The following is a 19,388-nucleotide window of genomic DNA, read 5'->3' as shown; positions in this document are numbered from 1 at the left end:
AAAAACGGAGAGTGTTTTTTAGCCAGGGAAGCAATTTGTGCTTGGCATGGGGCAGTACAGGCCACTTCCCTCTCTCTCCTCCCCCACCAAGCATCTCCTAGAATCAGAAACCACAGGGTGATTCAGCAGGGTGAAGTCTCTTTCCTGGTGTGCTTTTGGAGTAGGCAGTTGCTTTTAGAGGCTTTGCCTGGTGCTTATGGCAAAGCTGCAGATCAGCCTTTAATTCCAAACAATTTAGGGGAGATGGCAAGATGTGTCCAGGGGTAACTGAACTGTTACAAAGTCCCTAGGGTCCATGTTATGTACCACAGTCATTAGGGTTAATTTCTTAAGTTTTCCAAAATATTACAGTGGCCTTTTGGAACAGAAACTTATTAAGGGAGAAAAACTGAAAAATGGACAGCTTTGAAATGCACTTCAAATATTAAACTATGGTAATTCATATTGGGAGAGGACTTCTGAATGTTGTTACAAAGCCCAACTATGAAATGGGTTAAAACTTGGACTTCTAGCTGAGATTTTGCTCAGCAAGACTCTGCCTCACTGAGCCTTTCTGAGCAGCAGTAGTGATTACCCTTTGCTGCTTGAAGGTTGGATTCCTCTAGACTCTGCCTGATGCCTATTTTTGGCTTCCCCTCTAAAAACAGATGGTTGGGAGTGAGAACCTCCTCTTATGATTGCTGTTGTAAGCTGTGAAAGCAACAGATGGTTGTTAACACAGAGATCACAAACCCAGAGTTTTTGAGCTCCAGTTTTCCTTCCAGTGGTGCAAGCTTTATTTTGTTCCCTCCCATCCATTTTATCCCCCTTGGAATAGAAAAGAAATAGGTTTATCCTTTTGTTTATGTCAGTATAACTGGAGGTGCATTGTTAAAATTTCGTTTCTTAGCTGCAAAAAAGACATACAGTGATTCACTACTTTGGTTCCATCAGAGTACAAAACACTGAGTGTGGATTAAAACATGACACATCTTGGGCCCCTGCCTCAGTGTTAATGACATATCAGAATTTGGTTTCTCCTATTTGCTTAAAGACACTACCCCCCATATTTGCGAGAAATAAAAATCAAACAGAGAGATCTAACTTAACATCATCTTCACCACCTGTGATGGCAGATCTGAGAGGTGTGAATTTCCTCAAAGGTCTTGGTCAGGGTGTGGGAAGGTATGGACTGCAAAGGTCTAATTGCCTTTCATCTTTCCAAATTGGATAAAGAGCCCTTAATACCATTTCAGATGAGAACACCTGTGGTCTCACATTACTGAAAGAGGGGTAATGACCTCTGTCTCAGTCCCCATCACTTTAACTCGGGCCACGAGGAGGGGGATACCATGAAACAGTGGAACTACAGAGCCTCTAGTACAACAGAATTACTGCATGCCTGCACCTCTCACTTCAGTTTTCTCATAAATATAAGGAAATACTGCTTTTTGTGGAAATAATGCTTTTTGTGGGTCAAGAAGGTTGTTCAGAAATTATTATACTCCACTTTGTTTTAGTTTATTTTTAAAATATATTCCACTGCATGTAAGCTGTGTAGTTCAAAGGCTTTTGGAGTGCTTTGCAAAGACTAATGCATTACTAAGCTAGCAAACCCCTACAGATGGGAAGATGCAAATAGGGGAGAATGATTTGCTCAGGACTACATACTGTGTCAGGGGCAGAGTTAGAAATACAGTTTGTATAGTTTTAGGTGTGTCTCTCAGCTGGTATCCATGGAATTGGGAAAAAGTATTAGTTCAAAATCAAATGTATGACTTGAAATAGGGCACTGCATTCTGCTTTTAGTCTGAGCAAAACCTTGAAATGAAGAATACAATGCTGGAGAATTGAAATACCATTCATCTTTCAGCATACAGAAAGTTTCTCAAGACCTGTTTTTGAACAGGTGAATGTTGGAAATAGATGGATTTTGGACATGTTAGAGCAAATCCACTTCAGCATCCAAAATACAATAAAAATCAGTGATTTGGTATTCAAGTACAAGGAAGCAGAAAATCTGAGGCAGATTATTAGGTACTGTAACACGGGAAAAAGAGACCTAAAGGACAGATTTTAAACAGCTAAGATAAAGGCAATGCTAGACATACCTGCAGAATATCAAAACTGGGGCTAGACATACCTGCAGCGTATCAAAAGTAGGGTGACATGATAATTTAAAAGTATCAATTTCCATTGTACGAATTTCCATTCTGTATTCTTAAAAACAAAACAAAAAGCCAAGTCAAGTCATTAGTTCCTCCATGTCATCTCCTTTTTCGTGTCTGCTGTGTACTGGCAGCTGTCCTGGATTTCCACAGGGATACCAAGTACAATGATGAACAGTCCTGCTGCAGTGCCATGTCTTTTATAGGGATCACAGTCCCACGTAATATTAATTTACTCTACATACTTGTGTCCAATTCCATTTAATTACAGCTCTCGTATTTTCAGCACATTTTTATATCTGTATTCACCTGCTTCAGCAAACAGCAAATAATTTTTGGTTAAAGTTCAGAGTATGCTGGAGAATGAACCATTTTGCTATTATAGCCTGAAGTTTTTGAGACTTACATTGAATATTTTGACCCATAGCGACTTTCTTGCCCACCTTATTCCCATTCTTAAAATATTCCAGTTAAATTCTTTAAATATTTTTAATGCCTAAATATATATGCAGTGTCTCCCTCAATTAGGTTGTCTAATTAGTCTAACTGCCATACAGTGTGGTGTGTACGTGCACTCAAATTGGAATTTATGTTGACTGGCTAGTATAATTAATTTTGCCATTGCATGTAATTTTAGAATAAGCCACATTTATTTCCCTTATGCTAGATTCAGGAAATAAATTATAGTTGAAGTAATATGATTTTCCCAGGCTTCTCTAATATTAAGTCTAAATGAATTGGATATTTCAGATTCTTCTACCCAATGCAGCAGTTACATAGGCCCAATGTATCAGAGCAAGTTTACAGGTTTGATTGCTATTTCTGAGGGGCTGGTGAGAGGCAGAAGGATTCTTTAGGTACAGATGGTCCTCTAGATGCTGATAACATTTAAGGAGGGTCACTCTCAGGACAATCCAGGTCTAACCATGTGGGGGGAGGTTTTGTTAGAACTACCTGCCGTTATTAATATGAACCTAATGATCCGAGCACAGGCAAGGTTTAAAGGAGAGCCTGACAGCACTGACATGTTTCAAGCAGCTGCACTGGTGGGTATAGCCAAAATCACTGATTATTTAAGAAAGCATAAATGCAGTGAAGTCACTGTATCAAATACAACTTATATCTTTGGCTGTGGTACAAGGTGTATTCAATCACATTGTATTTGCTTTTAGTTTAACTTTTAATTACATTGGAGGGATCCACAGCTTGCCCAGTGCAGATGGGACAGGGTATAAATCAAAAGGCACATGAACAGATGCAGGGGCAGGAATAGAGTTCAGATCCAAGATCAGCTTTAAAAAAATGATTAATATTTGCTATGAATAAAGGGTCCATCTGTAATTTGAAATGGATTAACTAAAGAGCTATTTTAAGGTTAATGGACTAACAGTAATTTCTGATGACAGTGAAATGCCTTCTCCATTCCAGCATTTAGTGCAGATACTAGTCTAGTTATTGAACTCCAGATGTGAGATTTTTAGAAAATGTTGTGTAGAGATGGCAGCTCTTTGGTGGTAGGAACAAATGACAAGTTTAAACTAGATTTTTTTCTTTTACCAAAACCTATTCAGTAATACACCCCACCTATGATTTAGTAGAGCTGAATTTGAGACCAACTGACAGATCCTTCTGTGTGTTCTCTTGCATGCAGATTTTGTACTCCAGGGACCAACGTAATTTGCAGTTGGGAAGCTTCTTTTAGGATTTTGGTCTCCACCCCAGAAAACAGAGTGGCAGGATCTATGAGCAGGATCTAACTATATTCAGTAGTAAAATGTAAAATACATGCTTAAAAAAGAATTGAAGAGTTTCAACTTGCTGTGGTGTTCTTGAAGTAATTTCTGCTTTCTATGAGGAACATCCACAGACGTGGAAAAGACAGGGTTACTGTTTTTTCCTTCTGAATCAGGGCAGGAGCCTGACACTAGCAGGGAAAAGGCCTGTTCAATGTTGTAGTTTGACAATGGTGGCAGTTACTGTGGTTGTGACATTGGGAACCTGGGTTAATAACTAAGCATGCTCTAGGTTATTTATATACAAAACTGTTGATAGAGCCTATACTCAAAATGGCATATGAGAATACTGATCACAATTCAGAACACTGTAAAATTGGCACTGAGAAGTACTGGTTAATGGTCACCTCCTTGCTAGTGCAGCACCTCTGCCTGTGCTTCTCATTTCTCCAGTTCCTGGTGAGAACAACAGCCCTCTTCTCATAGCTGTTGACTTCCAAATGGAAAGATGGGCCTGGCAGAAACTGTTCTGAGGAAGTTGTTACGTGTTTTCTGGAGTTCTTGTGACCATGTTTAAAACCTAACAAATCAGTGAAGGACTTTTTTTGAGGGTGTGACTACAGGTTAATAATCTTGTAATGTGACTGTTGCCAAGGAAACAAAAATTTAATTTTCTGGCTTGTTTCAAACGTGGAGTTGAATTACATGTCTGTCTCTCCATTTAATGAATAAATCGCTCCAATATTTGTGAGACTTAATTAAGATGGGGAGCTTACATAGAAAAGAGGGAGGATTCTGCAGCAGCCATCATAAACTGGTGTTTACTGTGGAAGAAAAGGCATAAATCCAGCATTTGTCAATGTCTCTGCAATGCCTGGGCTGAATCTTAGTTATCTGTGCTAAAAGAAACCCCAAAACCTAAGGTAGGAATGGCAAGGCATTGGTTTATTGCCAAAAACCAAAGAAAGCCTTGCAGAGAGAAGATGTGGCATGTTCCCTCCCAGTATTAGGTAAAATATATGGCAAAAATCCACTTTCTCTCTTGCTACAGAGAATTCTGATTTACAGTAGGGGCGATGCTCCTTGGTGCTTGTCTTGCCACAGTATTGTATGCCCTGGCAGTATGACTGGTGGCTTTAAATGCTGTGGCTCTAAATGACCCAAATAATAATCGTTTCACACTAACCCCTCCCCAAACAAAAGGCATTAATACTCCCTTAATAGTCTCTATCCTGAGTTTTTGCTCCTTCTGACCCTTTGCTGGGCTTGCTTATAGAAAGTCCAGTCTAGACAGAAGAGGTCCCTTCTGATCCTACTGCTCTGATCTCTAGTAACAGGACTGTAAATTTTCTAAAAAAGAAAATTCTAAGGAGGGCTTTAAATATCACCTCTACATATGATCCAAAATAGAACATTTAAGTGCATTAAATAGCTTTAATCTAGCCTAGTTTGTATAACCTAGCCTGGATGGCTCTACAGCAGTCATATCTGCTTATTTCTTTACAAATATTAACCTTTGATCTGAAAGTATGTTTGAACCATAAGCCTTCTTTTTAAGTGAAAACTTTTTAAAGGGTAGTATTCTGTATATTCTCATACAGAAGTAAATTTCCATCAGTATTAATACACTTTTCAAAATATTTATATTGACATACAGTTACCCTTGTATGCAGATATTGCTCTAACAGCCACACTAACTAACCTGGAATAATTGTAATAATTCAGAAAGTTTGCCTCAACAACATTGATAAAATATGAATACAGTTTCTGAATATAACTTTTAAAATTAACAAACTACAGGCAAGAATTTAATATTGCAGATAACAGAATTTTTCTTCCTTAGGAAGACTATGATCGCCTGAGACCTTTATCTTACCCTATGACCGATGTCTTCCTTATCTGCTTCTCAGTGGTAAACCCTGCTTCATTTCAAAATGTGAAGGAAGAGTGGGTACCGGAGTTGAAGGAATATGCACCTAATGTTCCCTTTTTACTAGTAGGAACACAGGTATATCTGGTTCTATTCTACTTTATTTAAACTATTAGGATCATCATATGATGCCTTTTCTTCGGGCTGGAAGTTCAGGCCCAACAGTTCAGCAGCACCTCCTTCTGCCTTTGGAGGAACAATCTTTACAGGTGGCAGAGGAACCAAGATCTGTGTAGTTCTCTAATAAGCTACCTCCATTTTGTTAAAAAAACCCCTTGTTATACCCATAGTAAACAAGGTGCCAAGATTGGCTGCATGTTTCCATCTGACTTTCTAAAAAATCATGGGACTTACAGAATAACATTGTCTGCTCATGCCCATGGAATTACTTGGGTCTACAGCTGTTTGTCACATGCAATATTTGCTGAAGCAAAAGAGCAAGGGGAGAAGTGAGACAATTTCCTCTTGCTTCTTGTGAGCATTGGACTGGGCTTCATTTACAAAGTCACCCACATGTTGGTATCATGTTTGGGTTAATCTTTCTGCCACTGCTGGATATACAGTTTGGTATTCCGAGATAATCACATCTAATTAAAGAGCTGAATTACGGCATAAGTGTTTGTTCCTCCTGGATTAAAGGCAGTAGTTCACAGCTTAAATTTAGGGCTTTTGGATCAGGAAGGGTCCATGATCTTAATCATGACATAACTCCCTTTTTATAGACATAATACTCCTTTAAATAATTCTCTTCTATAAAGAGGGTATCACATTGCCTGCTGACTTGTTTAAAGAAAGTATTCCAACATGGCAACAATCTTTCTTGCCAGATTGATCTTCGTGATGACCCAAAAACTCTGGCAAGACTGAATGATATGAAAGAGAAGCCCATATCTGTGGAGCAAGGACAGAAGTTAGCAAAAGAGGTAATCTGGATACTCCTAAATGAAACCAAGTAACAACAAAAAACCCCTACTTCCACTTGACTCTTTTTACCAGTTTGCCCATTTTTCACCAGTCCATGTTTGAAACCTTGTGACTGGCTACCAATTAACAATATTTACTCACGTTGCTGAATAGAGGTAACAACCAGACCTGTGTAATTGCATTTCCCTGTTGTAGTGGTTCTAATTTTCTGCATAGACACTTGGAAAACCCATATAATATAATACAATTAAAATCACAGACTGGTTGAGGTCAGAAGGGTCCTTCCTGCTCAAGCAAAATGTTGGAAGCATCTTTTAAAAATTATTTGAGAGTGTTGTACTAGCATTTTAACTACTGTGTGGATAATCCTTATCAGGACACTTACAGAGTCTTATTTTTGAAACATAAATCAGTTTTGCAATTCTTTCTTGCTGTTTAATTATCAAACATATCTTAGGACTCCACTGCCAATCTAAAGAGCTTATTTGTTTCCTTTATAAACCAGCCCACTTAAATACCCTCCAGACCTTTGGCCAAAAGACAGATCTTGTTTTCTCCTACAGAGGGATGCACATAAGTTATGCAGGTTTTACTAGATTGCAGCCCAACACTGTAATGTCACCATGGGAGCAGGGGGGAGGGCGGGAAGCAGAAGGGCACAGATGTAACTGAACAGCTGAGATGTACTGCTATTGAAGTAACTTATTTTCTTGACAGATAGGAGCCTACTGCTATGTGGAGTGTTCAGCTTTAACACAGAAAGGACTGAAGACCGTTTTTGATGAAGCTATTATAGCCATTCTAACTCCAAAGAAACACACAGTGAAGAAGAGAATAGGCTCAAGATGCATAAACTGCTGTTTGATCACGTGAGACACATTTGACAATGGCCAGGCTTACTGTGAAATTCTACTGATTTTAAATACAATGCATTAAGTACATAGCAAACTTGTTACAGGTTTGAAAGCTAAACCTATCATTCTGCCTTCTACAACCAGTGAAATCCAGAGGGAAAAAAATCAAGTCAACAAACTTGTAATAAGAAGCCACCACATCTGTTACAAATATTTTATTCAGACTGGAAGGTACAGTCTCTCAGGGTTACATAGTCTAGAGGAAGCAAAAACTGCACCATGCTGAAACGGCATCTATGTGATTTTATTGAGTGAAGATGCTTGGCCTGAAATATTCTAACTGAATTTGGACAGTCTTCTGCTTTGACTATATATATATCTATATATATCTTAAAAAACCCCAACTTTTGCACAGTCTGTATGGAATCTGCACAAAGAAATACCTTTTCTCTCTTTGCTCCAGTTATCTGCTTTTGTATGTAAGCTGCTTCCGGTTCCAGTGTATCCACAGAGGTGCAATAATCAGACCAGCCACATAGCCAAAGGTAGCTCCGAGGGAACAGGAAATGGGCCATACCTGAGGGGAGAACACAAGGTAAAAGCAGACACTGGTGAAAATGTCTGTGGTTTTTTGTACTTGGTGAGCACAAAATCTAGGTACTGAAAGGTAGTAGTCTTATTCTACTTTAAAGCTTGATGTGCTTTCCTAAAAATGCCAAAAGCGTAACAATCATCTTCATGAACACTAAATGCTGTTGTACAGTTTTTAATTAATATGCATTAAAATGTAAGAAGGCTTCTGGCTCTTGCAGACTTAGTTTGATAGTCCCAAAACTATGTGAAAACTATGAGAAAAAAAACCCTTAGAAGTATTTATATCTCCTGAAGTGTTCAGCTAACCTAACTTCCTGTTCTGCTGCATACATTTGGAAACCTACATCTCTCCTGGTGTTTGGAACTTTCAGAGGTGTGTATAACAAACTAGTATTCAAATAAGGCCAGAGACTGAGATGGATACAGGTTTGTTGGCTTTTTTTTTTCTTGAAAAGTAGATGAAGGGATGAATTTCCCTCTGGCTACAAATTTGGAAACTGAGCATCCTGCACCCAGTTCAGCAAATATGTAGTAAGCTGGTTATGTTAAAGAAAGTGTTAATTATAAGCCCTATTCTCTAGTATAAGAACAGGGAGCTGACTCAGTAAAGCTGACTCAGTTTCACAAATCATCTTGCACTGAGGCAGAGTAGTAACGAAATTCTCACCCTACCTTTTCTCTTTTTAATCGGTATTTGCAAGGAGTAGTGGCCAAACCAAGACTTAACCAGTCTGTCCTCAGATCTAGTTTGTATTACCAGTCCATTACATAGTGCGTCTGATGAAAGTCTCAACTAAGTAGGTGATCAAAAATATTTATTGTAGAATAAATGAATTTTCACCCCTCTTCAAAATTCTTCTTTGTATACTTCTTTTTTGCAAGGACAGTTTTGCAGTTCCTGCTGTACAGTGCATATTCCTGAAGCAAGAACAGACTGGACTCTCCCATTCTTTTATTTTTTTTAAATTAAGGGGGATATTTCCCCCTTCTGTAGTACTTGAGACTGAGAAATGCACTAGACATTAGAGAAAATATCCCAGTATGAGTCCAGTCTTCTTTTCTACTTCACTTTGACTTGCAATTCATGCATATCAAATGAACTTACTCCTAACAGTGCTGGTTCCTCCTTTCATTCATTTTCCTAGCTCTGATTTTTCTCTTTATTATCACTTAAAAGAATATATTTATTCACCACCTTTGATCATGGGAATTTTAACTATGAATAAGAGTAATGTATTTTGTCCTCTGCTCTTTCATCTTCAATCTCCTCAGCTGTTTCATCTTCACATTCCTTAGCACTTACAGTTTTTTATGTTATTTGGAGGTCTTAAGGAGTGTAGCAAAGATGACTATTAAACAAGGTGCCTTAGGTACTCTTTATTGACCTTGTTTCATTCTTCCATTTTCAGACATTCTGTCTCTGCTACTTGTTTTTGTTGATGAGTATTTTGGCTGTTGCCTCTCAAACCAAAGATTTGCTTGTTTTCATTCATTTAACAGTGGTATTGTGTATTGTAGATCATCTATAAAAAGCCTTGAGATGCTTTGGCATGGTAAGATACTATGTATATTTGAAACTCACATCAGTTTGTGGCCTTGGCTAAACTTACACTTCAGGTGGATCTTTTCAACTTTGAAATGAAATGTAATTATTTCTAGCATTTTGCATATTACACACATTTTAAGGACAAAACAATGAACTCCCTGCAACCCCAGCTGCTCACTCAGTAACATTCAGTTGGAACCCAAGTCATCCTTTCTTATCCTCTGATAAAGTCAAATACGATTCTAATATCCACAAAACTATGGACAGAGGCTTCTTAACTTGGTGGTCTTTTTACATCAAATTCTCTGAGTGATCAATGATCCTTAATTAAATTTTTACCTACATTAGGTGAATCTGTAGTTGCCTATTTGCTTTTCAGAAGTATAGGTAGATGACAGACTCTGAATTGACCATGTTCCCTTAATTAGAAAGTCCATATCCCTGTTGACCCACTGCCCCTGTGTATTTTGGTATTTTGTGTACGGTGGGCTATTATTGGTATGAATAAAAGGACCTCTGATGATTGTTGTAACTTCTTTTACCTGACTGAACTGCAACTTGGGACATGCTTTTTTAATAGTTATGTAATTTTTAGTGGTAGTTATGCCTCTTGTCTTTCTCCTAAAACATTCAATTTTTGCTTTGCTTTTTGAAAATCATTGTTACCTTACAGAAGTTTCAGGCTGTCTCACTTAAGAGGTGAGTCTCTGACCTCTGAATCCTCACCAATTGCAGGTGGCAAAGATAGGGGACAAAGAGAAGAAAGCATAAAACACTCCCTCTCCCTGTCTTAAGAATAAGACAGAAAAGAAACACCACCTCGTCCCTTCTAGTGACATAGATCAGAAGGGTACCAGGCCAGGTACTGGTGCTGCTCAGATGGCCCAAAGTAGTTCTGAAGGCAGTTTGATTGGCCTTTTGAATTAAAAGCCTGGACTTAAGAGCATTGCTGTCCTTATGCTATTTTCTCTAGCCCTAGAGACAGGGCAAAACCCCCTAACATACAGGTAATAACACCAGTTTTGCACCTTTTGTTCTTGACTGCTGGCCTTTAGGCTATACACAGCCTTTAGGTAGGCACCCATGGGTATATCTAAGGCAGCAAGTTATCAAAGACAGATTAAGATATGGCTCTTTAAGATATGGTTCCTGAGCACATCAGCTGCACTAAAATAACAGCCCTTGCATATGCTTTTTGTCTGCCTATGAAAGTGGGTTGCTTTTTTCCATGAAAATGGGTTGCTTTATTTTGTGTTAGCTGCTGGCCTCGTTTTTTGAGACCCAATCCCTTTTCACTGGACCTTTTTAAATGACTTTGACTTACTTGATCGGTCTGCTTTTGCCCTGTCTTTCATATTACCTCAAACTTGGTTTAAATTCTCTGACTTGATATGAACTGCCTGTAAGTGATAAAAATCTAAGCAGCCAATACCCATCTGCATGTTCCAAGAGATTCCATTCCGATTGTTTAAAGTCTGCAACTTGTAATACATCCCCTGGGAACTTTTCAGCTCAGTTTCTCCCACTTCATGCTCCCTTCTGCCTTGAGGAAGCTGACATACCCTACCCCAGTACTGATGTCATGCCTAGGCTGGGTCAGCAGCAGAGGAGTAAGATGTTAGGCAACATGGCCTAGCTGCACTTTTTTTAGGGAGGAAGGCTGATCTGGAGAGAAGAGTGTGGGGAGTGCAGGAGACAGGACAGAAGATTTTGGATGAAACTGTCATGAAATGTCTTGTCTGTCCCAGCAGCTGGGAAGCATCATCTCCCATTCTCACAGCCTAATACAAGAAAATTCAGTTTACATATCAAATGCATGATGAAAAGGGCAATTTTAACAACCTGTATATGATTACTAGGAATCTGAACAGCAGCTTAGCAAACCCAAATCTTAACACGAACAAAAAATGCATTTTAAGGGGCAAAGCATGAGCCAGTGCTTAATGCAAAATGATTCTCACTTCTGCTATTTGCTTAAATTTTCTTTTTGCCTTTTCATCTGGCAACAGTGTTAGGATGGCACAGGGATTCCTTTGGGCTAGCTAAATAGACACTGCAGAACTGCAAGGTTTTTAGTATATATTAGAACTCATTCTGAGAGTAAGGACTCAAAATAGGAATTGCCAACCTTTCAGGACACAAACGAGCTAATTTCCTCAGCACTCTTTAGAACACCTAAGATGATGATGTGAGAATGCTTGGCATATTGCATCGAAAGCAGAGCACATTGCAGGATCCCAGAAAGATACCCAGCTCTGTGGTACTATGCATGTAGCTAGTTAAACCAGAATTCTGACTGCATGACAGTTTTGTCATCTACTGCAAGCCTGTAAATGGCATCCCATGCAAAGGGAATTACACAGACATTGGTAAGGACATAAAGGCCAGATTCTTATAGACCAGAGGAACAACACCCTATTAAAGTTTTTAAAGATACTATAAAGTAAGCAGCTGACTGCTGGAACTTTCATTATACAAATGCAAATACAGTGGGGCAATCTACTGTACTTACTTTAGAGTGCTTTTCTCATATTCCTAAACTCAATTTTTTTGTATGCTTACTGTTTCAGAGGACCCATTTCTGACTGTCATTTAGAAGGCTATGTATAATTTTTGTTTCATTTTAAAACTGAATAAATGAGCACAATTACTTTCCCTTCCTGTTTCTAACATGCCTTAAATTCCTGATTGTTTAATACATGCCTTTAATCTATTTTGGTTGCATGCACATGTTAACTAAAAGTGTCTTATCACATTGTACAGAATGTGTGTGTTGACAAGCACACACTGAGAAGAAAGTGTGAGCTTTTTTTTCAGGCTGGCATTTGTTACTAGAAGTTAGTTTTGTGGATTTGTGTTCTAAAGTTATAGCAAGCATAACTGCCTTTGATCTCACCATTAAAGTTTACATTGAGAAAAACACATTATTGAATAAACAATGATAACCACACTAAGTGGAACAAGCTTCTACCTCTGTTTAAAACAACTCCTTCTCACATGAAGCAACTTCTTTTACAACACAACTTTGCCAGTAGGTAGTACATCCAAAAGGAAATAAAAGGAGGAAGCTCTCTGAGCTGTGTTGAGAAGAACCAAAGTAGTGTGAAAGTTTATAGTACTATTTCAGCTTACTTGAGTAAACACCAAGAACTGTACCCAAGGTTCTCCAGATTAATTTTCAGGGCACAAATGTCTGAGAGGTATCTAAGGTTAATCTTTAAAGTCATATTGGCTGAACTACATGTCAGTCAGTCAACTCTAGTGAGTTATATCAGCACTACCTATTATGTTTGGAATATCCAGTATAAAGTGGGAATACAGCACTTTTGCTCTACCCAATGATAACACTGTAGGCAGAATATTGTTTCAAAGTCACTTTTTATCATTAGTAACAGGTACTACAGATCAAAATTAAGCTACAAAACCCAGATGATGGGTGGGCATGCACACAACAAACCCAGAGATGGGTTTTAAAAGTCTAATATCAAAACATGCCATAAACCCATGAATGTTCAAAATCCAGTTGCTGTCAGTGACGAATGCTGTGTCTGGAATATTATTTCCACCACATATAAAGTGTGCTGATAAAGTTTTGGTCTAATTATACCATCTTGTTCTGCAACTAAATTACCTCAGGCTGAGTAGAGAAAGGATGTGTCTAGTAACACCTAAATCGCCCCCTTCTGTTCAGTGGGGATGTGCTTTAAGGTTCCAGTTCTCAGGTGACACAGGAATCCAGGATCCTGATCACATGTGGTTATTAAAAGTACCCCATCAACTTGAAGTAGGCAATCTGAACAAACTGAACAACTGTAACAAGGGAAGTTATCTTCAACTTCTTTGCTAGAACTGCCTTTACTAACTGTAACACCTACGCACCCACTGTGCACCTGAGGACTGGAGGCAATTAGAGAGAGATGTACAACTCTCTAAAACTTTTGAACGTTATTAGAATAGCCTTACCTAAATGATTGCAATTAGGTGTTGCAAACTATTTTAAAACTTGTTTAAAAAACCCTGGCAAAATTATTCTCCCAATTTTACTGAAACATGTCTGGCACAGAAATCTTGAAAAGTTGTTCTGTTTTTATTTAATACAGGAATGTAACTACTGTAGGGACTGACTTGCATTCCTGTAAGGCAATTACCTTTACCTTTGTCTGAGATAGGCTGAATTCTGCAGATCTATACCCAGGAATGACCATAGACTAGGCCTCCCTGAGCAACTGCTTTGGAGTTGCAAAATAAATTTTTCTTAAAAGTAGCAGAAGAGCAATGTGTATGGCCAGATTATGCTAAAAAGTTGCCTTAAGATCAACAACAGAATAATAAAAACCAATGAATCATCAGGATATCAAATGACTTTGAGCAATACATTTTATACTTCTAACAGAAATGCTTTATATATTTTTCATGTTCATTCTGAAACATTATTTAGATGACTGGTGTTATTTTATTTCCAAAACAATATTCTGTTCCTAATAAGTAATATTTACTTAGCATAAAATTGTTGCATGCTAAAAAAATGCATTTTACATTTTTATTTTTAAATATAGACAGGCCCACTAATCTGCATATCCCCTGTATGCATTATTTTTCAAACATAAGCATGGAAAAATAAAATGAAGATTTTCTGAGACATCTGTATTTATCTCGGTTTTGTTGCATGTCACAAGAGGTATGCATAAAAAACCAATGCATTTTATTTGGTTTATGAGTAACTCAGCATGAAGTAGCATTTGGGTTTTAGCCATTAGCACATGAATTGCAACTCTTAGTATGAAATTCATCATCAGGTTTACGCCACAGAACTCTGAAGTACTTTGAAGTAAAAAGAAATTCTAGCAAAAGACACAGAAGACACTGACATCTGATTTTCTGATCAGGTAAGATACAGGTAACAGTATGACAGACTTCTCAGCTTCTACTGGTAACTCCTGAACCATGACATAAAGGAATCACTACCACATAATTTTTCAGTTTTTCTGTTAGGATTACAGGAAAAGATGCTAGTCCCAATACAGACTGGCAAGGACAGAGAAATAGATTAGCAAAAAATGAACTTATTGTTGTTTTTTCTTTGAAGGACACAAAGTGACAGCAGAAGAACTGCCATATATATCAGTGTGGCAATTTGGACAATAGGTGCCTTACAGCACAGTGCAGTCAGCTTTATTTAATACTCTACTGAAATTCCCATATACTCAGTACTCCCTTCAGCCTCTTGTTTGCTTTGGGTGAGTGACTACAGGCCATTTTCAAGGGAAGCCATTTCTGTGAACAAAACACACTTCTCATACTCCACTTTCTGCATCAAGACTATGTCAATTTAAAAGTTGACTGCAGACACCCTCAAACTCTCTACAGTTTAAAATGTAGACACTAGATTTGATCAAGTGCTAAATCCTGATTAAGTGGAAAAATATTCCAATTCAAGACACAGCGCTTCACTTTTTGTGTGAACTTCGTGTTATATAACATTGTTCTAACAGAGCTAAATCAATAGCAATAGCACTTTTCATCCCAAACTCGCAGCACATTTCTGTACCTGCTGGCTATTACATGGTTTTCACAACTTGACATTTCAGGGCTACAAACAGAACCCAAGGGCAGCAGCAGCAACCCTTTGGTTTGCTTTATCGTGTGGTATTTCTCAATTATTGCTGATCCATCCAGTTCTTGTAGTACCAATTTCACCTTGTCTACAACACTCCTCCAATAGTAAATTGTCTGAAGCTAAAGGTACAAATGCAGCTTCCATTCCAAATGTTTCCATCAGATGTTGTTACACCACACATATTAACCATAACCAACACAAACATCAGAGTCAGATTTTGCAATAAGCAGGCTTAATGGCGTTAGCACTGCTCTCTAAAATAATACCACTTTAGTCTCACTCATGTAATAAGATTTAAACCACATTTTCTGCTTTAGAGCAGAAACATTTCCACTACAAATTAAAAAAAAAAAGCTTACAACACAAACTCTAAAATACAAAAAGGAAAACAATCACTAATGAAACCTGTTCTTATCTCAAAACCTGGTCTTGAGTCCAAAGACTACACTGCTCCATTTGAGTCCCTTTTTGGATAGGACAAGGGAAAATCCAAAATTGTAATCCTCAAGCTCTCTGCTTTTAGGCTAATACAACAAACAGCTGATGTCAGAAGCATGACAGCTTAATACTTTATTTGTTTAGATGCCTTAGAAGTAATTTGGTTTTGAATGGGTTCTGATTACTTTTAAGCCTACATTAAGATCTACGTGATTTTTTTCTGACCTTGCTTGGGACTTAATCTGTTGGTGTTCCATTCAGCACTCCAGATTAAGATTCTATCAGTCCTTGTGTTTTGGAGGGACTTTAAAAAATCTATTTAAATAATAACTACTTCCTGCAACAGTATCATGCACAGGTATTTTTCTGTTCGGTAAGTCAGATGTTAGATCACTCAGGGGATGGGGAATCTGCACAAAAGATTTTCTTCCCAAACTAAACAGATCTACAACAACAGCAAAGTCCTTTATGAGGACCACTTTTCTTTCCACTCTCTTAGCTGAAGACAGCAGAGAAAGCACATCTCCTCTTTCACTGAAAGAATTTACTGTGAATTTCTGTAAACACCTGACATCAGGTAGCAAAAGCAACAGTCTTGCAACAAGGGGCTTTGTTGCTACTGGCAAGTGAACTTCTGAAGAACAGAAATGGCTCTTGGCTCTGTAGAGTTCTGAGACAGCAAAGCAGCTACTACATTCAATTCCTGGGTTATTGAAGCCATACTATGCAGTGGGGTAGAAAGACAAAAAATACCAGCTGTTACATGAAGTTCAGTGTTTCCCCAGAGAAAGTGATTCATAGTGTATCTCAGCCTGGCTGAACTGTGTGAGCTGGGAAGGAGTGTTCCATGAGCAAGGAATGGCCATATTTCCTGGACAACAGGCCTGGCTAGGACACATCCCTTCCTTCTGTGCCTTGGTGACCAATATTTAAGAGATCCACCTTCACAAAAATATTAAATTATCAGTAGGTAATTGAAAACTTCTGCGAGATGTGAACAGGATCTCTAACAAGCTACTTTCAAGAGGTTCATTGAAGATCCTTGAAGATCTGTTACCATTTTGGTGCTTCACTGTGTCACTTTGCTGAGACAATTGGACTTTTAAAAACTACATCACATTTTAATAACAACTTCTTTCATCTTCCCTAATAAAGCAGATCTTAAAAAACTAGCACTTAAAACTGCAGTTTTCAAGGATTGCTGGAGTGGTAACGTGCAGAACTGATAATCAGCAAACTTCTGTCTGCTCTTGAACTGCTCATATGATGATTAAAGTAATGATCAAGCATGTCAGACCCAAAATGGAACAAAAGATTTCTTCCCCCACCCCACTATTTAAAACTCTGCAGGTTATAAATATTGAGAAGTGAGGACGGGGTAAAAGGGAAAGAACACAGCAATAAATGCTCTAGATCTAGGCAAAAGAAAATTGTTTTGATGTAGGACTTGAGAGCTGGAAAATCTCCTCTGCTAACTTCAGTATCAAGAGTACATCAGAAATGAAGGTGGACGTGGTGAAGGAAAAGGGAAATGCAGACACAGTTTCTGCTGCTGTTTGAAGTCTCTGGGGAGCATTCATGCCCAGAAACAGCTAGTGACAAGTCTGGGTATCTGAGGTTTCTGCAGATGCTTTGCTGTTCTGAGGAGTCAGACAGTATCTTTGTATCTTTTTACATATCTTAAGTATAGATTAAGAGCTAAACTTTCATCAGTCATGTTTGGCTTTCAATGATTTGGAAGAGTTTTCAAACAGAAAAAGCTGCCAGACCGTTACCAAACTTGTCTGTCCTACTATGGGAAGACGGGGGAACAGACAGAAAGTAAAAAACTAACTGCACCTAAAATATCTGTCTTCAGCTATTAATGCCTTTGTTTCGTTAGTCAGAGCCCCCTGACTTAACAACTAAGTTTTTCTTGTATCATTAGTGCATAAAAGGTGAAATTTTTTATATACAGCATCTTAGCAAAGTCTGAGATTCTGGGAAAAAAATAAAACCTGCCAGATGTGATATGCTATTTTAAAATCCTAGGTGAGCAAGGAAAAAGTGCTTGCCTCTCATCAGAACAGGAAAGTGAATAAGACTTCGCAAGAAGATACGGCATTGCATTTCAATGGATCCCTTGATTTTTGGATTACATTCATGTCTGTCAACAATTAACCAGTGCCAACACATACCTATTTTGGACTGATGGCAAAACATCTTGCAGAGTAAACCCAAGTGCTTTCAGGGAAGAAAACCTCATATTTCTACTTAAAGTATTAACCTACCCCTCTACTATTTCTGAAATAGAAATTTTAATGTCTACTTAGACTACTGCAATGAAAGGCTGGTGGGCATAAAAGCAGGCTGTTAACTACTTATGAAGGACAGATTTCCATTGCAGCTGTAAGCCACAACATCCCTACAACGTCACAGAGGAAAGTGTGCTGCCTGTTGCAGTGATTTCTGAAAGAAACCTTCGAAACCATCTGCTTAAGAAGAGGCCTGGTAGATACTACTAAGCTAACAGTGTGTGAGTTTCATAAGCAGAAGAAAAATATCCACTGAGGACATGTAGGAAGAAGTGTTACTAGTTCCAACATTTTATGGCAATTGCAGACCTATATATAATTGAATCATTTCTCCATGCCAAAAAACCAAAGAAAATAGCACAAACATTTGAATTTATAAAGATAGAATCTGTAATGCCATCTTCACAGTTTTTCTTGTGTAACTACAACACTAAGGTTTGCTTTCCTTTGAAATCAGAATTGTTCAGTACAGTGCTTTGGCCATGCCTTTTCCACAAATCAATCCAAATCCATTTAAAATACTGTGTTAAGTGCTTTTATGGAAGACAGAGGGGAGCTAAAACACTAGGAAAGTATCTTTCCTTCCCAACCCCTAAACAATACAATCTACCAGACTGAAGACAAACTTGGAGCCATCTTCATCATTCCACATTTCTCCTCCTGCTTACCTACCTGCTTCTGATCAAAATCCTTAGAGATCTATTTCATGATAAAATTTGCATGCAACAGACACTCATAAATCTGTAAGAAACCTATTAAGAGGTTAAAATATTGCATTTTACTTCCTTGCACTGTAAGCACAAATGCTTCCAATGACTTTTACAATGTTTGGCATAACTCTATAGGAACAGCTTATGAGGAAGTCCAATATACCTGTAAAGCTTCAGAGCAATTTTGTGTAGTGTGCAAATCCAGAAAAAGACTAATTTTTTATGTTTATTGTAAGGGTGTACATACTAACCTGCCAAGGCCGGTCCCAGTCAAGAGGAATAGGAAATGCTCCAAACCAAGCTCCAAGGATACTGCACACCGACGTGATCTGTAGGCTGCTTTCCCAGATGGACATAGCTCTGTAAAAACAGTTTTCAACAGCAGCTGAGGTTACCAAGTCAGAATGTTAGATCTAATTTCTCGCAAGATTTTTGAGACTATAAACAGATATAAAAAATTTATATATTTGATAAAATAGCATGCAGGATGCTTCTAAGACACACAAACTATATGTGAATTTAAGTTGCGTATTTTTAGCTGTAATTACAGTCTTTCTACACCACACATTCAGGAGATTTTTTTTTTCCTTCTTGAGATGTT

At 38.1% G+C, this 19,388-nt stretch overlaps 2 protein-coding genes across 3 annotated transcripts in view; one reads left to right on the top strand and one right to left on the bottom strand.

Annotated features, from left to right (window-relative positions):
* Window positions 1–12,384, top strand: part of RHOQ (ras homolog family member Q) — a 22,382-nt gene extending 9,998 nt beyond the window's left edge. Inside the window, exons 3-5 of one of the 2 annotated variants that reach the window (XM_071577180.1) lie at window positions 5,791–5,888; window positions 6,638–6,733; window positions 7,452–12,384. In XM_071577180.1, coding sequence (XP_071433281.1) covers window positions 5,791–5,888; window positions 6,638–6,733; window positions 7,452–7,607 — 350 coding nt within the window. In that variant the 3' untranslated portion in view covers window positions 7,608–12,384. Of the gene's footprint in view, window positions 1–5,723; window positions 5,889–6,637; window positions 6,734–7,451 lie in introns of both variants that reach the window. The other variant, XM_071577171.1, reaches the window with a different exon arrangement.
* The window catches only part of PIGF (phosphatidylinositol glycan anchor biosynthesis class F), a 21,562-nt gene continuing 9,962 nt past the window's right edge, over window positions 7,789–19,388 (bottom strand). The window contains exons 4-5 of the mRNA XM_071577157.1: window positions 19,039–19,147; window positions 7,789–8,165 (exon numbers count right to left, since the gene is read on the bottom strand). Of these exons, the coding sequence (XP_071433258.1) occupies window positions 8,052–8,165; window positions 19,039–19,147 (223 nt within the window). The 3' untranslated portion in view covers window positions 7,789–8,051. The remainder of the gene's footprint in view (window positions 8,166–19,038; window positions 19,148–19,388) is intronic.

Source organism: Pithys albifrons, chromosome 2 (genome assembly GCF_047495875.1).
Source record: "Pithys albifrons albifrons isolate INPA30051 chromosome 2, PitAlb_v1, whole genome shotgun sequence".
In the NCBI taxonomy this organism is placed as follows: Eukaryota; Metazoa; Chordata; class Aves; order Passeriformes; family Thamnophilidae; genus Pithys; species Pithys albifrons.
The sequence above is the reverse complement of the archived record's forward strand: the minus strand, read 5'-3'. Positions and strand labels throughout refer to the sequence as shown.